The sequence below is a fragment of the Microplitis demolitor genome, chromosome 7, assembly GCF_026212275.2.
Source record: "Microplitis demolitor isolate Queensland-Clemson2020A chromosome 7, iyMicDemo2.1a, whole genome shotgun sequence".
NCBI classification, from domain to species: Eukaryota; Metazoa; Arthropoda; class Insecta; order Hymenoptera; family Braconidae; genus Microplitis; species Microplitis demolitor.
In genome coordinates this window covers 20,851,642-20,877,334 of record NC_068551.1, presented here as the reverse complement: position 1 = coordinate 20,877,334, position 25,693 = coordinate 20,851,642, and the positions used below count along the sequence as shown (strand labels likewise).

Here is a 25,693-nt window from a genome sequence, read left to right as displayed (position 1 = left end):
AACCGGTTTTTTTGAAATGTTGATTATAGGAACGGCGCCCATATATATTATGGTAACCATTCCTATAATTATGGGTATAATTCCCATATGGTATCGGAATATTTTCTATGGAATTATGGTAATCGTTACTATGTACCTATGATAATGGTTACTATAATATTATAGGAACCGTTACAATGTGGTTATAGGATTGGTTCCTATTTGCTTATGGGAACTATTTCTATGAGTATGGTAATCATTACCATGATTCTTTCACATGCGATATGGGAACTGTTACTATAATGATAGGAATTGTTACCATATTTATGGAAACCTTCCCAGAAAGTATGGGTCTATATCCCATAATCCCAAGTAATCATTACCATAACGGTATGGGATATTTCATAAACGTACTAGGAATAGTTACTATAATTTTTTCTCCGGGTACTAATTATTAAATTGTGTCTATACTAATTGTAAAATTTATTCATTTTCAAACTATTGATAAAGTGATTCTACAAGTGTCTCATTACGAGCATAAATAATTGCCAGTAAATATCTAACTGTAAATTATAAATTTTTTTGTGTTTCAGCACCGGAACTCAGACGGTTCGCGCGTTATTCTCCAACGAGTTAATTTAGATACCACTGGCGTATACAAATGCGAAGTGAGCGCAGAGGCTCCACACTTTGCATCAACTTACGGTGAAGCGTACATGGAAGTAGTTGGTGAGTTAAAAAAAGGCCAAAGCATCCAAAAAAGAAAACCCTAGATTAATTGAAGTAGAGCGAAAAAACGTTTTATAAAAAAATGCTAACGTAGAATCGCTATCGGAAAGCAATTATCATGAGCGTCCGGCAATCGATCGTAAGCAATTTGTCCACCTTATCTACAATGTGTTCTCCCTCTATACATCGTATATTCATTCCTACATTTTTATTTCTCTTTGTGTGTACATGCTATATATAGATACGCAGATAGACATAGATTTAGATACAGATACAGATATTAATACATATATATATATATATATACACACGAGTATCAAATCTAGGTGACTACAAGTACTCATGTATCGTGGCCATACGAGATCGTCGACGTGTTTACGATTAAACTGTCGGTGAAACTGTCGACCCGAGAAATTCTGCTATGTGTAAACTAAACAAGTTTATCAATAGGACACATTTGGTATCAGTGGAGAAAAATTTTTTTTCATATCGCGGTACTAATTCTGAAAGCCTTCTAATTTGGTCCGGGTTTTTGTTTTTCGAAATTTTTTTTTTTTTTTTTTTTTTCAATTTTTAGCTTTAAAATATTTCCTAAAACCGAAAAGGCGTATAAAAATATTGTCACTATACTGGAATCTCTACATGGAGAAAAATATTGTATATATATTGCTATTTTGGCTACGCTGTATCCTCATCTTGCTTAATGACACGATGTATAGTCAATTCAGCTATACGCAGTTTCCCACAGTGGATCGTCAAAATGACGATAGTATCCTTATTTTAGGCGTTAGATGAATCTCTGACATGACTATTGGGAAAACTTCATGATTTAGGCAACTGAGAAACCAATTTAGCTGTACAGATCCTCACGCTGTCAAAACAGTTACTTATATAAGTAAAACTACATGTGTTTACAAGGTTATTTGTCGTGTTTTTAAATTAAATAAATGAATACTTATCCTAAAGTAAATGCAGATCATTGTTTTAATGATACTATACACGATTGAATGAACATGTGAGTATTCTTAAATAAGGTAACCGCATCGTTATACTGTTTGTCATTTGAAGATACAAAGGTAGTCATTCTGACAATATTTTTCTCTCTGTATAGATTCTTTTTTTACCATTCTATTGATTGTGATAATTAATTTTAAGAGCAGCTATAAAGACGTCAAAATCGCGATAAAATTATCGAGAGACATTTCTCTTCTATCGGAAAGCGTCACACAGTATTTGTACTGCTGATACTTTTACGTCAGTTATTTTGAATAAAATACATTGTCTGCATTCTGTTAACAAAATTGAATACTGGTTGTAATAAGAGTTGATGTTCTTTTAATTAAATTATTGTAGAGATAAAGCAGAAAATTAATTAAATTTATGATTATTTAGAGACATGTCAAAGGTAGGGAAGACTTTATCGGAGTTGAAAGAACAAGAGCAAAATAGTAATTAATTTTTTTATTAACCAGTAAGTTTTAGTTTTCGTGAAAATTTTTTTTTGTGTTGTAATATTTCAAAAGCTCGTGCTCCGCGAAATTAATTACTTTGAAGGCTTAGTTCAATAGTCCAAAAATCGTAATTGAAAATTTTTAGATAAATAATTTAATAAACACGAAATAATAACAATGTTAAATGAATATTAATTAATTAAGTTAGGAATGGAAAGAAAAACGTTTAGAATTTTTATTGTGAAAAATAAAGGTTAACAAGCATAATTTTTTTATTATTAAAATTTATTTTTTTTAATGAGCGCGAATAATTGGACGATCCATAACCCACCGAGTTCTGGTGCATGATATAATTATAACAGAAAAATGCCCTCGAGTAGCAACTTAATTGAGATTCCAGTTTTAATAGCGCGTTTGCATGAATTAAATCCAAAACGGTTAATGCAAATAATTAATGAAAAAAAAAAAATATATATTTTTATTTTTTTCAATCTCATCGCTCATTACTTTATACTCATAATATATATATATTTATAAATATAGGGGAGACCGGGGCAAAACGGCCCACCCAAGCCGATTATTATTCTTTGTGGCTTTTAACCATCAAGTCCATTTACTCTCGTCCAACTTTAACTCAATTCACCAAAATTTTGGTGAAGCTCCTGAAAAAAAATTTTTTTTTTTTTAATTGTAAAAAAATTTCCCGCGTTATAAGTGTTTATATTTTTCTCTTTAACAACTGTATTTACTTTTATATTACTCGAAATAACCTTTTTTGATATAATACGAGTAATTTGTTCACTTCTGTAGAAAAAAATTGAGTGTTGGTATTTTTAACTTTTTCAAATGCTTTATTTTGCTCCAAATCCATAGAATTAACCAAAAAATGATATTTCTATTAAATTAATCATGAATAAGTTATAATAATATGAAATACATTTTTTTGTAGAATTTTCGAGTGGTTCATTTTGCCCCTAGTTTCACGTATAGGGCTAAAAATGAGTAAATAATCTGAATTTGTAATAATCAAAAGAAAACAAAAAAAATTTTTGGTTAATTTTTGAGGTGGGCCTTCTTGCCCCAGGGGGCCGTCTTGCCCCGGTCTCCCGTATGAAATGTATAGATATGCTTTTTTAATGACAGTAATGCCAGCCATCGGTCCTGCGATTACGGGCCAAGAAAAATCTTATGCAAGCGGTGACATTTTATCACTTAATTGCACAAGCTCAAAATCGTATCCACCTGCAGAAATTAAATGGTTCATCAATGAAGTTGAGGTATGTTAATTTTTTTTAAATTATAATAAAAAAAAATAACTATTTTTTACAAAATTATCGGGTAGCCTGTTTTGTCCCTTCAACTCCAAATTACTTTTGTTTTATAGGTTTTATCTCCCATAAAAAAAATTAAAAAATTTATGTCAAAATATAAAAATTATATGAAAAATATATAAAAAACATAAATATGTATAAAAAATAAATTTTTAATAGCTAACTTTTGGCTGATTTTCATATATATTTTAAATGTAATTAAAATATATTAAATATCTATGTATTTATTATATATTATTTTTTTAATATCATCATACTAATATTTTTTTTATAATTTTAGATATTTATGTATATTTAAATTACATTTAAAATATATATAAAACATGTATGAAAATCGGCCAGAAGTTAGCTATTAAAAATTTATTTTTATACATATTTTATATACGTTTATATATTTTTTTTTACAAATTTTTTTCATAGGGGATGTAACGAAGAAATTATTTCCCAATTAAAACAATTTCTATCACAAAATATTATTAATAATAATAATAATAAAAATAATAATTATTATTATTATTATTAATATTATTATTTGAAACAAATATTTTTAGTAATTAATTAACGGTCATTATATAAAGACAAGTATGAATTGAGTTAATGAGCCAAAGCTCCAATCAACGAAGCAGCGTAATAGCTTTTCTTATTAATTCTCATTGGCAACATTTTTAATTATAATCGGATAATTTTTTTCCGCTATAATTTACTAATTGATTCACTCTATAAATATTGAAAATATATTTTACCGAATATAAAAATTTAATAGTTATCTTATTTAAAAAAAAAAAAAAAAAAAAAAAAAAAAAATTAATTAGAGTAAAACTCATATTCGTCGCTACTTTCTCTCTAATTATACGGAAGTATATCAAATTTTTTTTATCCAAAAATATATGGGAATTAGTTGCTTATTATTTGATAAAAATAATAACTAAGTAATTGTAATTTTATTTTCAACACAAATTGAGAGGAAACGTAAAAAAAAAATTTGTTTATTGTAAAGTTAAAAAAAAAAGTCTTGATCTGAACGGACAAGAATTTTCATTAGATTAAAATTTAAAAAAATATTCACCTCCGATTATTTCGGACGTAAATTTTATAGGTGGAGGCAGATTCAACGAGAACGATAAGCCATCGTGATCAACTAGTGACAACAATATCAAGTTTACGGCTGGAACTCGGGCCCCATCATCTTTCAAGTGGAAAAAGCAGTATCAAGTAAGTGAATTAAATGTCAGCGAGTAAAAAATGTAAAATACCAAAAAAAAAAAAAACTGTCACTTATGTTTTTATTAATTTACTTAATTAAAGATGCAGATCCACAGTTCGAACAAGTAGTAGAGCCCGTGAAGCGGTGATAGATGTACGCGACACGAACGTCGAAGGTGAGTGACTTAGTATTTAAACGATTTTCAAATAAACAGAAATAAAAAAAAAAAAAAAACGGATAAATAGGTCAGTATTTAAAGGCTGACTTTCTTCAACTCTTATTTTTTCCATTAACTTTTAAACGAAAAAAACTCGTGACTTAATAATTACAGCAGTTTCTCATTACCGGAGACCGATTCTCTAATTATCGTAGCAGCAGTAGAGTGAAACGGCTTGAATTTGGTTTAAACCACCGATCGTTGACGGTAAATTCAATTTACTCGACGTTTACAGTTCCCAGTACGATAATGGGATTATCAATTAACCGACTCGGGTATTCCGGTACAACAATTATTTATTTCTAATCGTTCTGATCCGTATCTAAAGTTATACTAACTTGTAATAATAGTATTTCTCGTTGCTCATTACACTTTCCAAGTCAATCAACGGTTTTTAATTCAATCGATGCGGATTATCATCCATTAATTCTGTTTATTCTTATTCTCGGTCAATAAGTAAATAAATAATGACATAAATTCAGAGATACATTTATCATCTTTAAATTTAGATCGCAACTAAAAATGCACTGAGTTAGAGTTACTTGCGCGGAAAATATAAAATTACCGAAAAGTTATTGGGATTTTTAGTCCGGTTGAATAGATTCGTAGTTTTCTAAGACAAAATGGCTACGTCACGGCCTTTGTATGGAATTGAATCGATACTACCGTAGGTTGGACTATATCCTCACGATAGGAACCAGGGTCTCTTTGATTCGATTTACATGTTCAGAAAAAATTCAAACAATACCAGGAGCTCAAATTTTATAATTTTCTAAAGGCGTCTGCTTGTTTTAAGAATTTAAAAATTAGATCGGGCCGTTAGTTTGGTTCTTTGGGTCATTTCATGATCTAAGTGGGTACCAAGAGTCAAAACCAGGGTCAGTGCACGGAAAAAAATAATTACTAGCAGCTACCAATTATTTTGGCAGCCGATTCTTGTTCCAGATGCTTTTAAAAAATAAAAATCAGATTTTAAATTTCTATTTTAAACAGAATGTCTATCCTGGAGTGAGAAGAATTCATACGAACCACGGAAAAGTAGCGACCCGCGTTTTCGTCACCCTCGTGTTCGGTTAAAATTTTCAAATTAAAAAAGTTACTGCGATCTAAAATCAAACTATCGACTTTCTGGTATTCAAAATGATGCTCGCATTAGCTGTACATTGAAGTCGGCTTTAAAACTGCACAAGCTAGTGATCGACACGATTATCTATATTTATGACTATCAATTTATTTGTTATTATTATAGACAGTGATAATTAAAAACGTAGTAAAATATTCAGAGCATAAGATTTATTATAATCCGGCGGTAATTATCATTAATTTCGGACGCGTATTATTACTGGAGTAATAATTGTTAGAACAGTACTTAAAATAAATAGCTAATTAAAATCACTTATCGTAGTCGGCGTTGAAGCAAACTAGTAAGTTTATATAGATTTCACAAACTCATAAAATTAGCCACTAGTTGTCGTAGTGGTGCACAGATACGACCTCGGACACATCTCAGTAGACGGTACGCGAACAGAAATTAAAACAATAATTTACAACGGCGTACTTTGCTCTTACTCTTAGCCTTAGAACCGTAGCTTATAGCTAGCGGCGTGCCTGCCCGTTTCCCGAGCTCCACCCTGCCCCGAGTACCATAAGTTACTGTCTAATTGCGATTTAAATGAACCCTCGCCCGAGAAGTAAACGTTAAATAGATGCCACGCGTAAACACCCAACTAACCACGTCGAGCTTCTTGTCTCGTTCATCCCAACTTGTTTCCTTTTTCTCTTCCTGTTTCTTATCCTCTTACTTTTTTATTACTTATCTTCCTTTAAATCATTACCGCCAAGGTTTATTTAAGCGCCAATTTAACTCCAAGTTATTGTCATTATGAATTTTAATTTAATGACCAAGTACTTTAATTAATGCCCAGCGAAATGGCAATTAGTATCCTTATTTATGAATTTTATTTTGGTCTTCTCAAAATATGATAATTTTTACTAAAATAAAGCCTCCGTAAGCTTTATTTTGTCTTTAGTGCGATAGAATTTTTTTAGAACCCGCGAATTTTCAAAATTTTTTAAATTATAAGAATTACTACCTCGTATTTTTTTTTTTCGCTAATTTGTTTATGGACGTTATCGAAAATTTTGGTCTTGCTCGATTATGCGGATAATAGTGTTCATTATATTTCGAGTAATAGAAAAAATCCCGTTATCTACAATTGAATATTTCAATTGAACTTGTTGAACGTTACGTTTCATTAAATGTATACATATATACATGTATATATATATATATATATATATATATATATATATATATATATATATATATATAGGGTTAGATATACAGAAAAAGTAACACGGAAGATAAGAAGCAGGAAATAAAAATGAAAAAAAAAAAAAAAAAAGGTGGTAAAAACAGTGATGGGAAAAAGTAACGGAAGGCAGGTACGTGCGAATGACGACAAGGCGGAAACTTGGCGGTAAATCGGTGGCAGATTCAGGTGCTAGTACCGAGTTCAGGCGCTAGACTGCTGTGTATAGAATAACGAATAAATGGAATGAGTAAAAGAAAAAGGAATGAAAAAATAGCGACGAGGGGGTCGGTGGGTGGGCCGGAAAAGCTGGGGAACGACTTGAAGAAATTGCTCTTAACCATCTTCGATTTTCTCGTTAGACGAATCGTTCAGCGAAGTAAAACTCTATATAGGACGTTGAGTTTTCTCTCGCTACACCTCTCGCATTTTCCATCGTCCGTGATACCGTTTTTTTGCTCGTCTCGGTCGAATGTACGTTGGTTAGCTGGCTTTGTCTTTTGCTCTGTGGCCTAGAGCTCTGGTGTGTTCGTGTGTGTGTGTGTTACAACAATAAGCGCGTTCTTCTCGACTTTTCTCTTGGGTCAGTGGCGGATCCAATGGTTTACTGGGATCGTGAAATAATCGCTTTGGTATCTGCACCTGTATCTATATCTCCTTGGATTCAGTCCGTTAAAGAATGAGTAAGAGCAAGAAAAAAAAAAGAACAAGAGCTAGAGAATCTCAACGTCCCCGCACGATTATATCTGAAACAGCCAATTCCAATGAAAGCCAGCACAAGGCGATGAAGGATCATCACGTGCACAGAAGAGTATAAGGAGAAAGAGTAATAAATGAGTACAGGGTATAGAGAATAGAGTAGTAGAATAGAAGAATCAAGAAGGAACACACAAGTCATGGGTTTTGTCCGCAGAGACGTTTTTTTTTCTTCTTGTACGGCTATTTTCTCTCGAGACATATATTCCAGATAAAGAGAACCAACTAAAATTGGATCGTGGCTTTGACTTGATAATTTCGCTCCAGATATTATTCCCGGATATAGATATACGTAAATTTATAGGTTGAGTTTGTATAATTAGCTGTTTAACGAAATGAGCCAATTATGGGTTCAAATTAAAGTCAACAGTGACCCACTTCTGTGCCTGCCTTTTTGTATTTTTTATCGATCCTTAATATACGTTTTGGTAATTTTTTAAATTTAAACTAGATGTCATTTTGGTCTTTATCAAGTTTTATAATAGCAAGTGTTTTATACATGCAATTATTTCCATGTAATGAATATTTCATTTGCAAATGCTATTTGAAAAGTAACAAATTACCTTTCTGATGTTGACCTGTATCATAAATTAATAATTGTATCAAAGATTTTTAGAGGGTCCACAGTAAAAAATTTGAATACTTGTTACCAATATTAAAGTTCCGCTCCCTCAAAATTCATGATTCCGTTCCTAACTTCCGAAAACTTTGTTGAATTTATTTTATAAACAAAAATTCAAAAACAAAAAAAAATGTAATGTTTTGGTAATTTATTGTTCTTGCAGTTCAAGGGAGCGCTAGTTTTATCAGGCCCTGTCTCTCACTGCTGCTGGTAGTGGTAATACTCGATCGGATACTGAGGATGGATTGAAAGCATTTGGTAAGTACGGCGAAGGTTTCGGATTGTTCTGTAAGCCTCGGCATAACAAAGGGCTGTGAACATTGGGATAAAGTCAAAGTATGTGAATGCGTGTAACATATATATGTATGTATGTATATATATTACATATATAGTGATCGCGCGAGTGTGAGTGTGAATATATGAGCAGATAAATATAAGTTTGTGATGGTCCTATACCAGTGTTCCATGACCAAAGACAATCATGTTGAAATATAATGGGATATTGTTCATGATTTTTGGGGCTAATTCAAGAAATTAATTAATCGTCACACTGTACACCCCGAATATACGTGCTTTGTTTGTTACGTCTGCTAATCTTATTAGTTATTATGTGTGCAGACTAATTTCGAATCTTCAGTTCCTTTTGTTAAAACGCGACCTATTATATTAAGTTCTCTTTGTGTCTCACGGTTTAATTGGAACCGGATACTAATACATCCAATAAATTTTAGGCTAGTTAAATTTGTACTATTATTTATTATTTTTATGTATGAAACGTTTGATAACAAGTATAATAAATGACCTATTGTGCTCTTAGGCAGATATTGTATCGTTATTAATACGATGCAGGTTAAAAGTTATTAAAGAAAAATAATAAATAAACAGTTATTTAATAAAAATAAAATGTAAATATAAATTTTTGGCATTGAAAAGTTAGGTATATAAAAATTATAAATATATAAATACTATATATTTCAATTGTTAAAATAACGGTAACGATGTTGGACGTTTAATAAAATAATTAAATGAGTGTATAAAGTTTTATTTTTTTGTCATTTTAATAACAAAATGTTCGTTTGGTGATGATTTTATTTTCGGAGAGTTTCTGAGTCGAAATATTGAACGGAAATTGAATATTCAAAATTAACTTTCAGTGATTTTACAGTACACTGAATATAACTTCGTATTTTTTTTCTATGCCTTTATGGCTCCTGGTATCTGCCTTGAGAGCCAGAAGAACGAACTAAAAAATTTGAAGAATTGACTTGATTACAATTCAGGAGTTCAAAATTGATGAGAAAATTTTTTGGTATGCATATATTTCACTTTTGTAAGTCTACCCGAGTCAAAAACCAAATTCGGATTTAAGCCTCAAAGTTCTCAATACGGTTTTTGAGAATCAATTTACAATTTTAAGATTGGCAACAGTATAGAAAGTCATCCTAGTTTAGTCCTCAAAGTAGTAGTTACGACCAATTTTACCACTTTGAGGACTAAACTAGAATAATACAATCTGGATTAGAGCCTCTAAATACTCAAAACATACAGGAATAATTTTATCCGCATTTGAACCTCAAAAGTCTCATTCGACGTATTCTCTCCCCTCCCTTTTCTATCTAAAATTTTCACAAGTCCAAAATATAACTTCATTTGTTGAGAATTTTGAGGTCTTCATTATAATTAAAAATCGATTAATTATTCTCATTTGGACCTCATAATTCTCATTGTGGATTTTTAGTACTAAAGTAGATTTATTTTCTGGCGGCAAATAAAACATTAAAGGAATTGGGACTTTTGAGGACTAAACTAAAATTTGTTTTTTGACTTGGGTATAAATAGGTTTTAATTACGTTTTGGATTTGCGAAAAATGGTCAATTTACGTTCATTTTGACTCGGGTTAATTAAAAATTTATGCTAAATGATTTTTTGTTGGCTAACTGTATATATAAGACTAAGATTTAAGAGTTTGGAAAGAAAATATTAATAAAGATTAAGTGTAAAATAAGTTTATCAAGCGTATATGTGATATGAGATAAGTCGAGAGAAAAGTTTTAAGAGGTATAAGAATTGTGAAGACAAACGTGCTTACGGCACAATTACTGAAATGCGAGGTCAATGGGTTTCACGGTGGGTGGAATTTCCGACAAAAGATCACCGAGTGATGTTAATAAAAAGAAAGAGGCAAAGAAAAACAAGACCGGAATGCCGAAGGTTTCGATAGTCACCTTAAAGAGAGTGCTCTTTTTGCGGTTGGAGCACACACTAAAATTGAGTTTTCTCCTGGCTTATCTCATCAAACGTATCACCTACTGAGCCTGAAAGAAGATATTCTGAGAAATTTCATTACTTTAATGGCAATGAAGGATAATGAAATAAAAATAAATAAGTTTAATGGAAAATACGGTGAAATTTCCGAGATGCACTGGACGATGGTTCATATTTTTTCAATGGTCATGTTTAAATATTTAAGATTGCATATTTGTGCCATTTAATTGGAGCTGGTAAAGGTGAAAGAGTTGCTGTTACTGAAATAAATGTTATTTTAAGTAAAGAAGAGACTGGCCCGGGGGAAATCAGGACACTGAGGGAAAAATAAAATTATTTTCGAAAAACATTGTACACGTCAATGATTTACGTTCGTTTTAACCAAGAGGTATGACCTGAAATAAAATTTGAGAGTAGAGTGTTGAAAATTTTTTTAAAATAATAGAAACAATAAATTACAATTTAAAACATATTTGGAAAAAAAATTTGAGTATCTCATTCTGTCCGGCTGTCCTCTTGTGCTGAAGAGAAATGAAACATTTGAGAGGGCCAGTAGCTTTCACAGATAAAATTGACTAAGTTTTAGTCGTAATTTTTATATTTATCATATTCAAATGTTTTACTTTAAACAGTGTCTAAAAATTCAACGTTACTAAGGTTATGTTCAAAAAATATTTTTTGTAAAAAAAAAAAATATTGAAACATACAGCACAAACATTTCTTGAAAATAAAATTTTCTATAAGAATATATTAAGAAATGAATTTTAATCATTGAAAATTCTAGTGGTTCCGTCAAACAAATTTTTTTCTATTCAAATTTATTTCCATTAAATTATTTTTTAATCTCTATTCAACAAATAAGTGCAACTCTTTCACTTTTACTTTAGGAAAATAATTATTTTAGTATTAAAAGTAAGTTGTCAAAACAACATTTAATGTATTAAAAATATATGAATTTTTTTATCATATAAATCGTCACCGAAACAAACAAATTGTTAATTGTAAAATATTATACATACTAAATAAATAATAATAATAATAATAATAATAATAATAACAGCAATTATAAATTGTATATCATGAATATGTCTGTAAATAAATGCATAATTGTGCGACCTAAGAAACAATGTATAACGATTGTCTTAATGCCTAGACAGCATGACAAGGAAAGCTCGTAGAATAATTATTGCGTGTGCCTGGAGCTAAATTATACCTGCTCTTCTTAGACACCCTTGAGGCGTTCACTAAATATTAAATATCAAATATTACGTATTTATGTGTATGGCCTAATGTATATACTTTGCATATTTAGTGATAAATAAATAAATGAATATTATTTAAAAACAAAATAAACCTTTAATTAATTCAACAGCAATTACGTTTAATTTAACAGTACACAATAAAACCTCGTTAGCGGTCGATGATTTGTCAGACCTCTCGCTCCTTTATGCCATGTGTATATGCATATATATTTTCTACCATTCCTTCTAATGGGTTGTTGTGTATAAAACGGTCAAGTGCCCTGCTTTGAATATGTATTAATGCAAATTTTATAGATTGAATCGAATAAGAGCAACGTTATCATCATGGAGATACAATACTACACAATAATACACAATACTGTCCAATATGTGTTTACACTACACTGTACTGACTAGATATTCTGTCGCACTGTAGCACACAGACTACAATCCACTACTCGGTGCTTCTGCTATTTATATTATTACAATAATAAATAATAATAATTATTATTATTATTGTTAATATAGACTAAAATTCAAGTAGGTAAGTTATAAATTTAAGCATTCTATAAATTGTATTGCGTTAGTTATAAATTATAATTGTCTGTTCGTCAGAACAAGCTGATGAATTATTATTTCTACACAGAGGAATTCACACCACAGACTGTTAACATTGATTTAGTTGTTTGGACTTGATAATTAAATGAACAATATTACTTGTATTACTGGGTATCTTCTATATATCTATACTTCTATCAGTATATCTATACTTCTGTCAGTATACAAAGTACTCAGCGCAGAGTATATAGAGTACACAGTTCTGTTGGGTAGTGTATTAATAATATAACTTGGTGAGACTGAGAAACTTGGTCTATCAAAATATTTAATGAAATAGTTTCGTCAAACTGATGGCTCTTGTGAAAGTTTAACTATGGACGGGTATGCAGATCAACGGGTTTTGCGAATTATCCGAAATGCTAAATAGAATCGTAGCTCATGCATATCTATCCAAACTCGATCATCTCTTCTATTTCATGCGTTTAATTCCAGGTTTATTGTATGTAATAAGAATCGAAATCCGTATATATATGTTTATATATAGATATTGTATATGCATACACGCTGAAAAAAAATGATTACTATGACCATCTTGCGATAGGAAATGATTACCATCTGTGTGTGATAATTATTATCATTCGTTTATGTTAACTATTCGTTTCTCGTATAGTAACAATTACTATTGCTGATAGTGATAGTTAGCATCTACCCAGATAGCAAAATGACGTTTTAATGAGTTCTGAATGAGTTCCTATTTATGATTTGGACGTCTCATAAACATCTTAAAGAAGTCTTTAAGAAGTTCTCAAGATGTCGAATGAGCCACCTAGCGAACTCAGTAAGACATCTTTAAAAAGAGTTCTTTTTTCTGACTTCGTAAATAAGACTTCATTATGAACTTTTGACTTTATAGAAAAGTTCAAAAAAGAATACATTTAGACATCAAAAAACTGACGTCTTATTTATGGAGTCTTAAAAAACTCTTAATTAAGAGTTCTTAAAAATGAGATCTTTAAGAAGTCATCATAAGACTTCTTGATGACTCCTTCAAAAAGACGTCGTAAAGAAGTCATTCCGACTTAAATGCTGTCTGGATAGATCGTAATATTTCTTGTCTGAAAAATTTTTAATTTTACCTTCTAAAATAGTAATGGTTATCATCACGGATAGAAATGGTTACTATCTAGATAGGAATGCTTACCATCTTCGATAGTAATAGTTTGCATGAAAGAATGAGTCATGAAATCATTAAAATGTAAGGATCGAAATAATCACTTCAATAAGATGGCAAGTATTACCACTTCTTTTTCAGCGAGTATGGATTTGGAGATGTTAATGATAATCGTGATTATTGGAGCATCGATTTTTTTTAATGATTGTTAGAGTACGCGATTTAAAATATTTATGATATTTGGGTTTAATGATGTGAGGAAATTATAAAAATGAGAAATGAAAATGTGCAATTGTCCGTTTGTATTGAAAATTTCGACTTTAACCATCATTCAATATTGATCATTAGTAAATCATGATTGGTGTGTGAAGGTGTGAGTGTGTGTAATATGTGTGGGGATAAAATACATAGATGATAGTCCCAGAGAATGGGAAAACATTGGCGCGCTTACTGAATCATTTATTTACATTAAAACGGCGTTAAATCATCCCACGAGGTGAACACTCATTTACATTAAATACACATACTTGGAAATGAGAACTTTACAAAACCCTTTCGATTGATTAATCAGGGTGATGAAAATATATATGAATGTAAATATAAATATCGGAAAGTGGTATAGTGAGCTGAAATAATTTTAAAATTTTTGGTTTTTATTCGTTGCGACTGTAATTGTCATTGATAAGGTCGATGAAAATCGAATATTTATTGAAATATTGGATCTCTTGTGAAACAAAGCTTTTGCTTATAAAGTTATTTTTTTTTCGACCTTTTGTAGTTTAAAAATGAATAGCACATAATCACAATTACAAAGGGTGAAAATAATTTAAAAACCAATAAATTTAAAAAATTAATATGAGCACACAGTGACTAAGTACTAACTCATATATTGAAATTTAATAGTATGAAAAAATAATTTAAAATAAAATTTAAATGAAATATCATCATTTTCCATTATTGTGAATACATTATTGATATGTTCACTTAACTTAATTAATTCAATAAATATAAAATGTGAATTTAATTTAATGGATATTTAAAAATTACCATTTCAACAATATACTGTAAAATTTAAACATAAAATTACATTGAGAGCACATTTAATTGAATAATAATTTGATGATCGATGATTATCACTTAATAATGACTTAATGAGATATAAATTATATAATTTATGATATTGTTGATAAAAATTTAATTTTATTATTTATTATAATCTCAGTTTCTCCATTAAAATCTATTAATTTTATTATTTCCTCGTTCTAAAAATAAAATATTTTCGATTCTCATTAATAAAAGATTGGATTTTAAAATATTTTCAATTTAAAGTCTTTATTTTTTAGCTTTAGAAGCATTCGGTGATTTATTTTAATTTATAATGCCCTACTTAAATAACAATGCTAATATATTAAAATAAATCTATTCCTGTTGAATATTGATAAAAAAATATATATGATACCTCTAAGGGAAGTAATTTGTAACCTACTTAACTATACAATGACAAGGATAAAAGAGTTTCGGTGATTTTATCACTGGCTTAACGAAATCTGCAATTATTGCTGGGTCATTGTCATGCGATGGATTAACGAGGGAGTAAAATTTCAAGCGAGCGTATAAATATATATACATATATATAATTGAAAGCAAGGAATTATTCATTAACGAAAATATAAGTAGCACTTATGATCGTCATTATATCGATGTGACTACTCAACTTCAATGGCTACACACCCTGAAGCGTTGCGGCACCAAGGGGACGGTAAGTTCTAAATGATGACAGAGTTACATGCCTATTCTCATATTCTGGCTTACTATTGGCACATTTGCTGTTCAGCCATTTCAGTTATTACCTATGTATTACATCATCGAAATTATGTACGACTGTCACGAATCACCCTAGAACTATGTAATCTACATCTCCTCCCTTTCTCTTATGGTCAATGATTATATCTTCCACGTTAAAATAAACATTGAACTTTAAATTATTTCATACATTATTTATGACACCGAAGTAAATGGATAATTTATTTGAAAACTAACTGTAAAAAATTTTCTGAGTGAACGCGGATTAGATTCGGAGTGAATGAGGAGCAGATTACTGTTTACTTATTCAATCCCCTCGGAGTAAAATTCACTCTGAAGAGTGTCTCCAAATCGAAGTGAATGGGGATTTAAATAAAATCAAGATCACTCCGAAATCGGTGTGATTTTTTTTTGACTCCGAAATTCTGAGTGACGGAGGGAATCCGGACTTAAATAAAATCCGTCAATACTCCGAATTCACTCCTGATTTTTTCAAGTGTACCATTGTTAAAAAAAAATATTGTTGGCGCCCATTTTTCCGATTTTTCTATGTTTTGAGTATAAAAATTATTTTTATCAAATTATTGGATAAAAATGGGTTCGTTTGCGGTGAATATAACTCGTTTACGATAAATTCTATTTTCGGTGACGAGTAAAATATTTATCAATAATAAATAACTTGTGAATTCCAATAATTAACGTTCATTAAAATGGACCACTTTCTATAGAAAAATAAACTTTAAACAAATTTTATGATTAAATAAATAAATTAGTTCATTGAATGAACTTCTGGCTTCATAAATTATTTTGTGCTTACGAACATAATGCCAACAATACAGAACAAACTTCTGTACTTTCACTAATGACTGCAACATAACATAATGTAGAATACCCAATACCTATTATACTTATCAATGAATTTGCCATCATCGGATGTTCCATTGTGGCCTTACTAAAAAATACATTTTTTCAAAAAGCCCGTAATGACTTATTTAAAACGATTTTTCCAGTGGTTACGAAATATTACAAAAATATGAAAAAAAATAATTATGTTACCGTGCACATTGATAACAAAAAAAAATTATTATTTTGATTAAACATCTCAAGCTTCCATATCGCTAAATAGTTGTAACGAAAAACTCGCTGGGGTTTTAAGTAACTACATATATACATATACATGTACACAAACGCAGACGTAGTACATAAAACAGGTAACCAATGTTTCTGTCACGAAAACGTTATATCGGTATACGCTGTTAGCTCGTGTATCGGCACTAGTGTACTAAACATTCGTGATGCAGAGTACTTAAGCCCGACACAGAGGTTGTACGTGAACACATGGGGAGATTTGAATCAGTCAGAGCTACTACAGGGTTACGTTGCAACCAAAACTCGCAAAGGTTCTTTGTTAAATTAATATATATATATATATATATATATATATATATATATATATATATATATATATATATATATAAGACTGAGAATTGTAAGTGAGTAAGCAAGTAAGCAAGTATGTGAGCTTATTCAACAATGAGGTAGAAAAAGAAACGTGGTTGCAAATATCGATTTTCAATTACATCCCTATTCGTGACTTCGAACAATGTCCCGATGAATGTATATGTATATAGTTCTGCCGACGTCTCCGACGGACTATGCAGCCTTGGCATAAAATAAAATGTTATCTCAAGGTCCATCTTGTTGCAACAACTTCTGATGATGCAACACCCCGTTCTCCACCATACCATCGATTAAATTATATCTACTTCAGACATACAGGACTTGAACCCTGAACTCTGAACCCTCAACCCTCGAGTCATATTTGATACTCATTTCCTCACCTTCTCCTTTCCATTGGATGCCCTCGTCTATCAGCACATTTAGTAACTTTTATTTTTATTGTTGAATTGACAAGTGCACCCCGTTCACACGCATATAATCGATTCATTTTGATCCTCGCGTGATATATAAACTTTAGTGTGCAGCTTAGAATGAGTGTGAGTGGGAGTGAGGGTATGGGTGTGGGACACAGTACAGCGGTGGTAGACCGGAAAAATTACACGGCACACGATCGCTATCAGAAATTATGTAATAAACATCATAGAAATATTATTATAAGCTTCAGAGATTGATTAAGAGGTAGAACACACTGTGCTTCACTTATGGCGATACTTGTACAGTGTAACTTTTCGTTTAGTCCGATAATATCATTCTGCGTATCCTTTTTTATACTTGACATTTTTAGATTAAAATAAAAAATATCGGACATTTATAAATAGAATAAGGTAGGGCTGAGTAGACGCTCAAAGGAAGTAACAAGAATTTAAAAACTTTAATTCGCTTAATTATTTTACTTTTAGTAGAATTTTAATAAAAGCAGTTTAGAAGCAAACGACTCGCGATGACTCTAGAGTAATAATAATCATTTTGTTGACAGTTTTTTATAGTTTTTCCCCCTAAAGACTTGGAGTTTATGCGGAAAAAATTCAATTAATTCATATGAAATCGCGGCTTCACGTGCTGACGCACAACCACGCAGACGCACAAAGCTAAAAAAATCTAAATTAATCTCTTAAATCCGAATTTTTTAATCGCACATCAAAGTGGATCCTGCTTTAAGTTTTTTTTTTCTCTTCAGGCTGATTGTACTACAGTCGGAATTTCATATAAAATACTTATAAAAAAAAGTAGGGGAAGGGAGGGGGGAAGGGGGTAGGTTAGGCAAAACGAGGTACCCCTAAAATTTAAAAAAAAAAAAATTGTATATTTTAAATGGTTTTTGAACATTCCAAAATCACTTTTGTAAATATAATTGAGTGTTATTTTGTATTTTTTTTTTGTAAAATGTTTTCAAAAATCAATTGTCAGTTGAAAAATATTATTGACTTTTATTTTATAATAAAAACCATTGAAAATTTGTTTTTCCTTTTTTGTATCCAATAATCAAGAATTTTTTTTTTACCTTTTTAGAGGGTACCCCATTTTGCTCGCAAAAATTAAAAATTTTTTTTTAACGGTACCTGAAAATTTTTTCTATTTACTTTGAATATCATTAAAAAAAAAAAAAAAAGATTTAGTGTATTTGAGTCCTCTAAATCTTTGTATTTTCTTGAGTACCCCATTTCGCCCCTCGCTCCCCTATCTAATATACGTTCATTAAATTTTTTAGCTTTCTGCATTTTAATTTTAAATATTTTTGTAGTAAATTATTTTGTCGGAATGTTTTAAGAAATAAGGTAGCTGTCGGAATTTACATCTCAAGAAATATTAAATACATTTATGGAGTAACTGCGGTGGAATATTGCATTCCCAATATCACCTTGGGCTGTCAGAACCTGCGTCATTCGTCACCGCAATATATTGTTCTATGGGTGATTGATAGTGACGCTAATAATTTCGCAGACATAATGTTTTCCCATGAGCTGTTTCAAGTCGAATTACCAGACCACGTGTTCATTATTAAGCGGATAAAAAAAAATATTATTTATCGAACTATTGATCATTAATGGCAGTTACCGCATGCATTGCGTTTTAATTAGCGGAATATAAATGACTTAATAACCAATAACTGTCGAGGTTAAAAAAAAGTAATGCTTGATGGTAGTTAAATTTCAGCATATCGATGACTCGTAAATTCAATACCCGTGAAAATGAAATTATTTCGGTGTTTTCTGTTTATGTATGTGTTTATTAATGTTTGCATGCATGAGGACATAAACGGACGGTTATACGTCCATGTATCACATCGTGAACACCGATATAAAAGAGAAAAGTAGATGGGAGCAGAGAAATGAAGAGATAAAGACATATATATGAGTATATATTGCAATATCAACCCCACAAACTCGTTAAATTCTATTGATTGTCGTTTCTCCTGCTGTTTCTCCTTCACCTCCTCCCCCTGATACTCCCCCTGATCCTCATCCTCGTGCCCTTCTACTGTACGTATAACTGTAGTGTGTACGGACTGGAGTCGCGTAAAAATTGAAAAATTGCTTGGCGACGAAATAATTTATAAATGAAGAACCCAGCGGGAAATCAAGAATCGCGAAAATAAAAAAACATAATAACAAAGTTAAACAAAAAATAGTGAGTGAAATTTCTTAAGAAAAATATAATAATAAAATGAGGAGAGTTAAATTTCGTTGGAGGAAGAAAGCGCTCGAGCGGCCTCGGGCTCTGAGGCCCTCAAGCGCGAGCACAAGAATTATACGGAGCGAGGTAAAAAAACTAAATAAATGTTAAACAAAAAAAATTAAATAATAATGAAATAAAATTACAACAAAAATAAAGTTACGGTACGAGGGCTCGAGCTCACAAGTTTAAGTCGGAAGACTCCAGCACGTGGCTGGGGATAAAATTTTTCAATAACTCACTAAATTGCGGGGCCACTCAACGCTTCGTGTTTCTATACCGCGAATATAACCACCACCGTCTAAAACTTTTGGTAATTAGCACCCTCGGAATTGCCTCGAGAGGTAATTTGAGGTTAGTTTCGGCTGCGCGGATCCCTCTCTCCACATTCTTGTCCTCTCAGCTTTATACCGCGACCGCGAATTATTATTATTCTAATATTTTATCCTCTTTAATCACTAAATATCCGTTCATTATTTCGTTGCCCTTTTTCTACGGATTATTATCCTTAGATTTCTACCCTTGCTACAGAATAATTTTTGTAAATATACAAACTTCCGCTTTAAACTCTTCAAAATAAAAAAAAAAAACGATTTAACCTCGAGACAGCCCAATCAAATTTATTGAAAATGTATTTAATTGACAACAATTTCGGCATTTTTTCTATAGGACCATCATCTAGAATGTCCTCAAGCTAATGAAGGAAAATTGACATCAATCTGTTACTTATTTTGGACTAAATCGTGCGTCTGTACCTGAGGAATTTTTAAAATGAAGAGAAAAAATAAATCAGAGTTTGTGAGAACGTAATTTTCTTTGTGATAAAATATTTATCATAACAATATATTATATTATATGAACTGTAAATGTAATTTAAAATATATATATAAAAAAAAAAAAAAAAAAAAAACAAAGTAATTGAGTTGTTTACAAACACAAAAAAAATCTCGATAAATTTAATAGTAAAACTACGAGTATATATCTTTTAAAATCAACGGAAAAGTATCATTGACAAAGAGGAAACAAGTTTATCCAAGTTGCTCGACTATTCAAGCGTTGGCACGAAAAATACACGATAGTTTTAAACTTAAAAATCTTAACTCTATTCAAGATAGGACCTTTTGTTGTGTATCTCGCATCAGGAGCTTGCACTATACAGGAAATGTTGTTCTATATATATAAACATATATATATAACCATATCGTATTGCGCGGAATGTGTTGTCGGATGTCGAAAGTGTCGGAGTAGTTGGGGTGTTATGGGGATGAAACGAAGAAAAGAGAGCTGATCTGGAATGGGAGAAGGAAAACCGGTTACGGTTGAAGAGACACCGGATAACGGGCACGGGTTTCGCGCACACGAAGAACAGTGAAATAAATATGCCGGTCGTCGAACCGTCGTTTCGGAAATCGATGCTCCGAGAAAGAGAGTGAGACGATAGTTGTTGGTAGTTGCTGGTAGCACGAGTCGTTGAGGTTGAAGGTGAAGGAGCTCTGAGGTATAAATACAACAAGACTCGTTGTCGAAATTTACGGGCACGGAAATACTGCGTAATTACAGGCATTTTATTTCCGACTGAAAATCGACATGGGACAAATTGCGCGAGATTAAATTTATTGAACTTAAGAACAAAGGGATTATATGTATATATACATGTATATAAATATAAAGAGTACCAGGTGTGATGTTGGAGGAATTGCAAATTATAAATTATGAATAAAAGGGAGGAAGATGGAATCTTTATTAATATTAATATTATTATTATTATTATTATTATAAGATCTCAATAACGCAATATCGACGTGGCATCCAATATTCACGACGGAATAACGATAAGAACGCAGATGTTTCAAATTAATTCACGCTAGACGTATACGCCGACAATAAAGCCAGCTATCTATTGGATTCCTTGACTCTGTGTCCTCACGATACCATCAAGTTGATATGTACGTATTTATAATAGATATGCACTGAATGCGTTGTATATGTTACGTAGGTACAGATGATAACATGATGTGGGGGAGTACTAGTGTATTTGTGTGATAGCTCGTATAACGATGAGACGGTTAATGCCCTGTTGAGAGCGGAATCACAGATATCTATCCTCTTAATCATCCTCTAGTTGGAATCTGCAAACACCAAACCACTCGATCCAACCTACATCCCCTGTCTCACTCTTTCGCCGAGCAATTATTATTCACGAGTGCTCCACAATGTCCTCTGTGAATATTTATAATCGACTTGTAATGCTTTTTATTTTTATTTTTCGATACAAGATGCCAACTCGCTCTTTGTCTGACAGACAATGTACGCGCTATGATCAAATTTTAAATCGTTAAATCTCAGCTGGTTCTCTCACTTCGAAATATGAATTAATTGTTCAATTTTTTCGCTTACAATTATTTATAAATTATTGTGATGAAATAAATTTTGTATGCACTACAGGAAGTCCCTACTTTTTTTTCTAGGAGCGTAACTTATTACTGTAATCGGTAAAATCTTATTAAAAATATTTAAATTTTATTGAACGTTTGAATAAATTTTTTTTTAAGTAACAAAGTGTATAGTGGATTTAATAATTTATATGACGTCAGTCTGATTTAAATTATCATTAAAAATAATGAATTTTAAGGCTATCATGCAAAAGAAATTTGTTAATAAGAAAATTATTCTAAAGACATTTTGTATTATAAGATTCAATGGTCTAGAAAAATAAATTCAATCTTTTGTAAATTAATTTAAAACTTTTAAATTATTAACTGAACGAAACTTTTAGACTCCTCTTATATTTCGTTACATTATATATGTTTGACAAAAAGCTTCTAAAGATACACGATACTAAAATATTTAAATACTCTGTTTTTTTTTAAATATCAGTTATCAAGTACACTGTGAAAAATTGCCAACAAATTTTACTATGGGTGCATTGTAACACCGGACCATAAGAAAACTGATAGAAAATTCATAAGTGTCCGATTGTAAACATTTGCGCATAAGCCCCAATCGTGTCATCTGCGCATACGTTTACTATGGGACACTTGTAAATTTTGTACCAGTTTTCTTATGGTCCGGGGTTACAATGCAACCATAGTAAAATTTAATGGGAATTTTTCACAGTGTAAAAAATTCATTCACCAAATTATTTTTGTCAAATTTATTAGAAACCATTTCATCCAGCAAATTGATCATGATTTCGTTTTTTGTTCATAATCTTATTCTATCTCAATTTACATCTTGAAAAATTCTATTAAAAATTAACGTAACCATCATATTTCACTAAAACATTTATAGTGACCAATAAATTCATAACTTTTAACATCGAAGCGGTGGTTATTTAATTTGATTTCCCTGCACTATAAATGTTTTCTAAAAGCTTTTAATCTTTAAAATACATGAACTCATATTAATATTCATCTCACAATTCCAGTAATATACCATACAAAATAACCGTGTTCGCTTTTTTTTATCATCAACCAAAATTCATCTTTTTATCACACCGAGTATTGACCGCCTGTATGTTATTCAATACAACATTATTTTCGCGAGTATTCTCCAGCATGTTTTTTTAAACTCAGCGTTAGTAAACTGTCAGTAAGAATTGCACCCTCTGTGTCACATATATCCTCAACTACCTCCACATTCACACAGCACTCTTACTCCATAGCAGGCACACTTGAAGCTCGCATAAATGTTTTACGATCGTCTGAGTGCTCTTGCATTTTCCGTTATCGAACATTACTACCACTTCCACTACCACTACAACAACATACAGCTTCTACTATACTACACTAGAATACATCCCGTCTTGCTTACATCTGTCTGAAAATTTTCTTTGACTTATATCTTTTAAAAAACAACTGACCCTCACAATATTCCACTCACCATCTACTTTATATTTTATTCACAGACCAATATCTGTCAGTAGTTTTTATATATCTCGTCACTTAGAATCGATGAATATTTCTAAGCTTTATTAGATTGTCAAGACAAGCCGTGACATGTTTTTCATCCGAGAGAAAATAATATAAGAAAAATAAGGGGAAAAGAGTGTGGGGACAGAAAGATAGAAGATAAACTCTTGAATAGAGCTTGCACAAGCACTAGACTGGCGAGAGCTAATTAATATCGCGTCTTTTAATTGCCGTGACATCGACAGATGGGTAATCCACCGCACGCTGACCCTTTGTTTCCCTGAACCACTGGGATACGACGTCATCAGCGTTCAAGTACTCTCCTGTCCCCTTTGTACCAGGCACCAGCAACCAGCAACACTCTCTCTCACTCTCTATCTCTCTCTGACTCACTCTCGGTAACTGTGGACTGCTGCAATGTAGTCACCGACAGTCTCACTCTGTAGACGTCATTTCAATTCAAACCCGAGTGGATATATAGTATAGGTATAATAGTTGTAGATATAGATGTAGGATGGATCCAACATGCCACTGCACGGAGAGATATTCAATTCCAGTGTGTGTCGATACGTCTCCCTATGGACAAACTCACACACTCGAAGATCTGGTTGCCATTATATTCTGGTCGTACAGTCAAATATCGAAGGGACAGTAAGTCGGTTATTTCAATTATACTTTAAACGAAAATGTTTGATGAAAAAAGTTTTGAGGCCTAGGTAATTAGCGAGTTGTCTGTCACCATTTTAAAAAGAGTTACAAACTATACGAAAAGTCAATTTACAAACGAAACTTTAAAATCCCCTTTGAAATGTCAAAAAAAATTAAATACACAAAAACAACGAACAGGTAAAATTGTTTTTACAGCGTGTATAAAGAAAAATAATAAACAACAGCAATTTTATTTCCATCCCTGGAAAGAACTGGAGGCATTGATTTTGATTGACGAGACGGGCTGCTATCGACAACCGGGATATCGGAAACAAAAGGAAAATTAGTACAAAGACGAGGTATGCTGAGCAAAGTATACGTGTCGGTATCGTTGTCAGATCGTTGTATTGCTATTGTTATACTTTGTAATTTCAGATAAATATTTTTTATTTTTCATTACAGAGATCCCGTGAACCCATCCGGTGATGCAGGATCAGCGACATTAATTTGACGAGCTCGCTGAAGCATCAGGATGGATAAAAGGGAATGGCAACAAGTAATTGGCCACACATCCGACGACACTCAGACCGCACACCTGTGTGAACAACCGTTACGCGTGTCGAACCAACGTACGTTAATTTACGCGGGCAAGGGATAACGAGGCTGCGCAAATACACCCGTACACCATCTCGATCATAGAATGAGAGACAAATAGAGATGGATAAAGTTCCCGAGAATACTCATCGACATACATATGTATATATATTCCTCTACCGACCCAATGAATCCAATTTAATGGACAAACGTTTTACACTCGCATGGATACTCGACGTGTTCTATCACGCTTGTTAGTTTGTCAATGTATTATGGAAACAAGGGATGAAATGGGCTCTTTAAGGAAAAAATTTAATTCAATATTGAAAAGCTTAATTTTGAAGAACCGATTTCATCGATCTCGAATTTATTTCTCCAATGTTGCCCTTACGTTCAGTTTTTAAAATAAATTTCTGCTGACCCGTTTTGCCCCCATCCCATATTTACTTTTTTATCGTAAGATTTAAAATTGTAAATGTATACGAAGATAGATAATAGGAGATAAAAATAATGCAAAACGAAGGGAGCAAGTGATTGATGGGAATCATTTGAAGAAAGTCAGCTCATGTGGGAACGATGATGACGGAACTCACTCATAGTCATCATCATCATCTCTACTCTGCTCTACTCTGCTCTAGACTACTGTAGGTTTAGTACCAGCGTGGTATAGCTATGAACCCAATCTCTACAACCCTGTAAACCCGTTCATCGGCACAAACCCGAGGTGAATATCAACCGATCTCTCTTGCTGGCAATAAAAGTAGCA

General features: G+C 31.7%; 1 protein-coding gene across 5 annotated transcripts in view; it reads left to right on the top strand.

Moving 5' to 3' along the window:
- LOC103574415 (uncharacterized) overlaps window positions 1-9,568 on the top strand; it is a 140,543-nt gene extending 130,975 nt beyond the window's left edge. For 3 of the 5 annotated variants that reach the window (XM_053740729.1, XM_053740727.1, XM_053740728.1), the window contains 5 exons: window positions 573-708; window positions 3,303-3,436; window positions 4,587-4,702; window positions 4,796-4,869; window positions 8,765-9,568. In XM_053740729.1, the coding sequence (XP_053596704.1) occupies window positions 573-708; window positions 3,303-3,436; window positions 4,587-4,702; window positions 4,796-4,869; window positions 8,765-8,850 (546 nt within the window). In that variant the 3' untranslated portion in view covers window positions 8,851-9,568. The remainder of the gene's footprint in view (window positions 1-572; window positions 709-3,302; window positions 3,437-4,586; window positions 4,703-4,795; window positions 4,870-8,764) is intronic. The other 2 variants (XM_053740731.1, XM_053740730.1) reach the window with 1 other exon arrangement.
- Window positions 9,569-25,693: the final 16,125 nt, after the last annotated feature.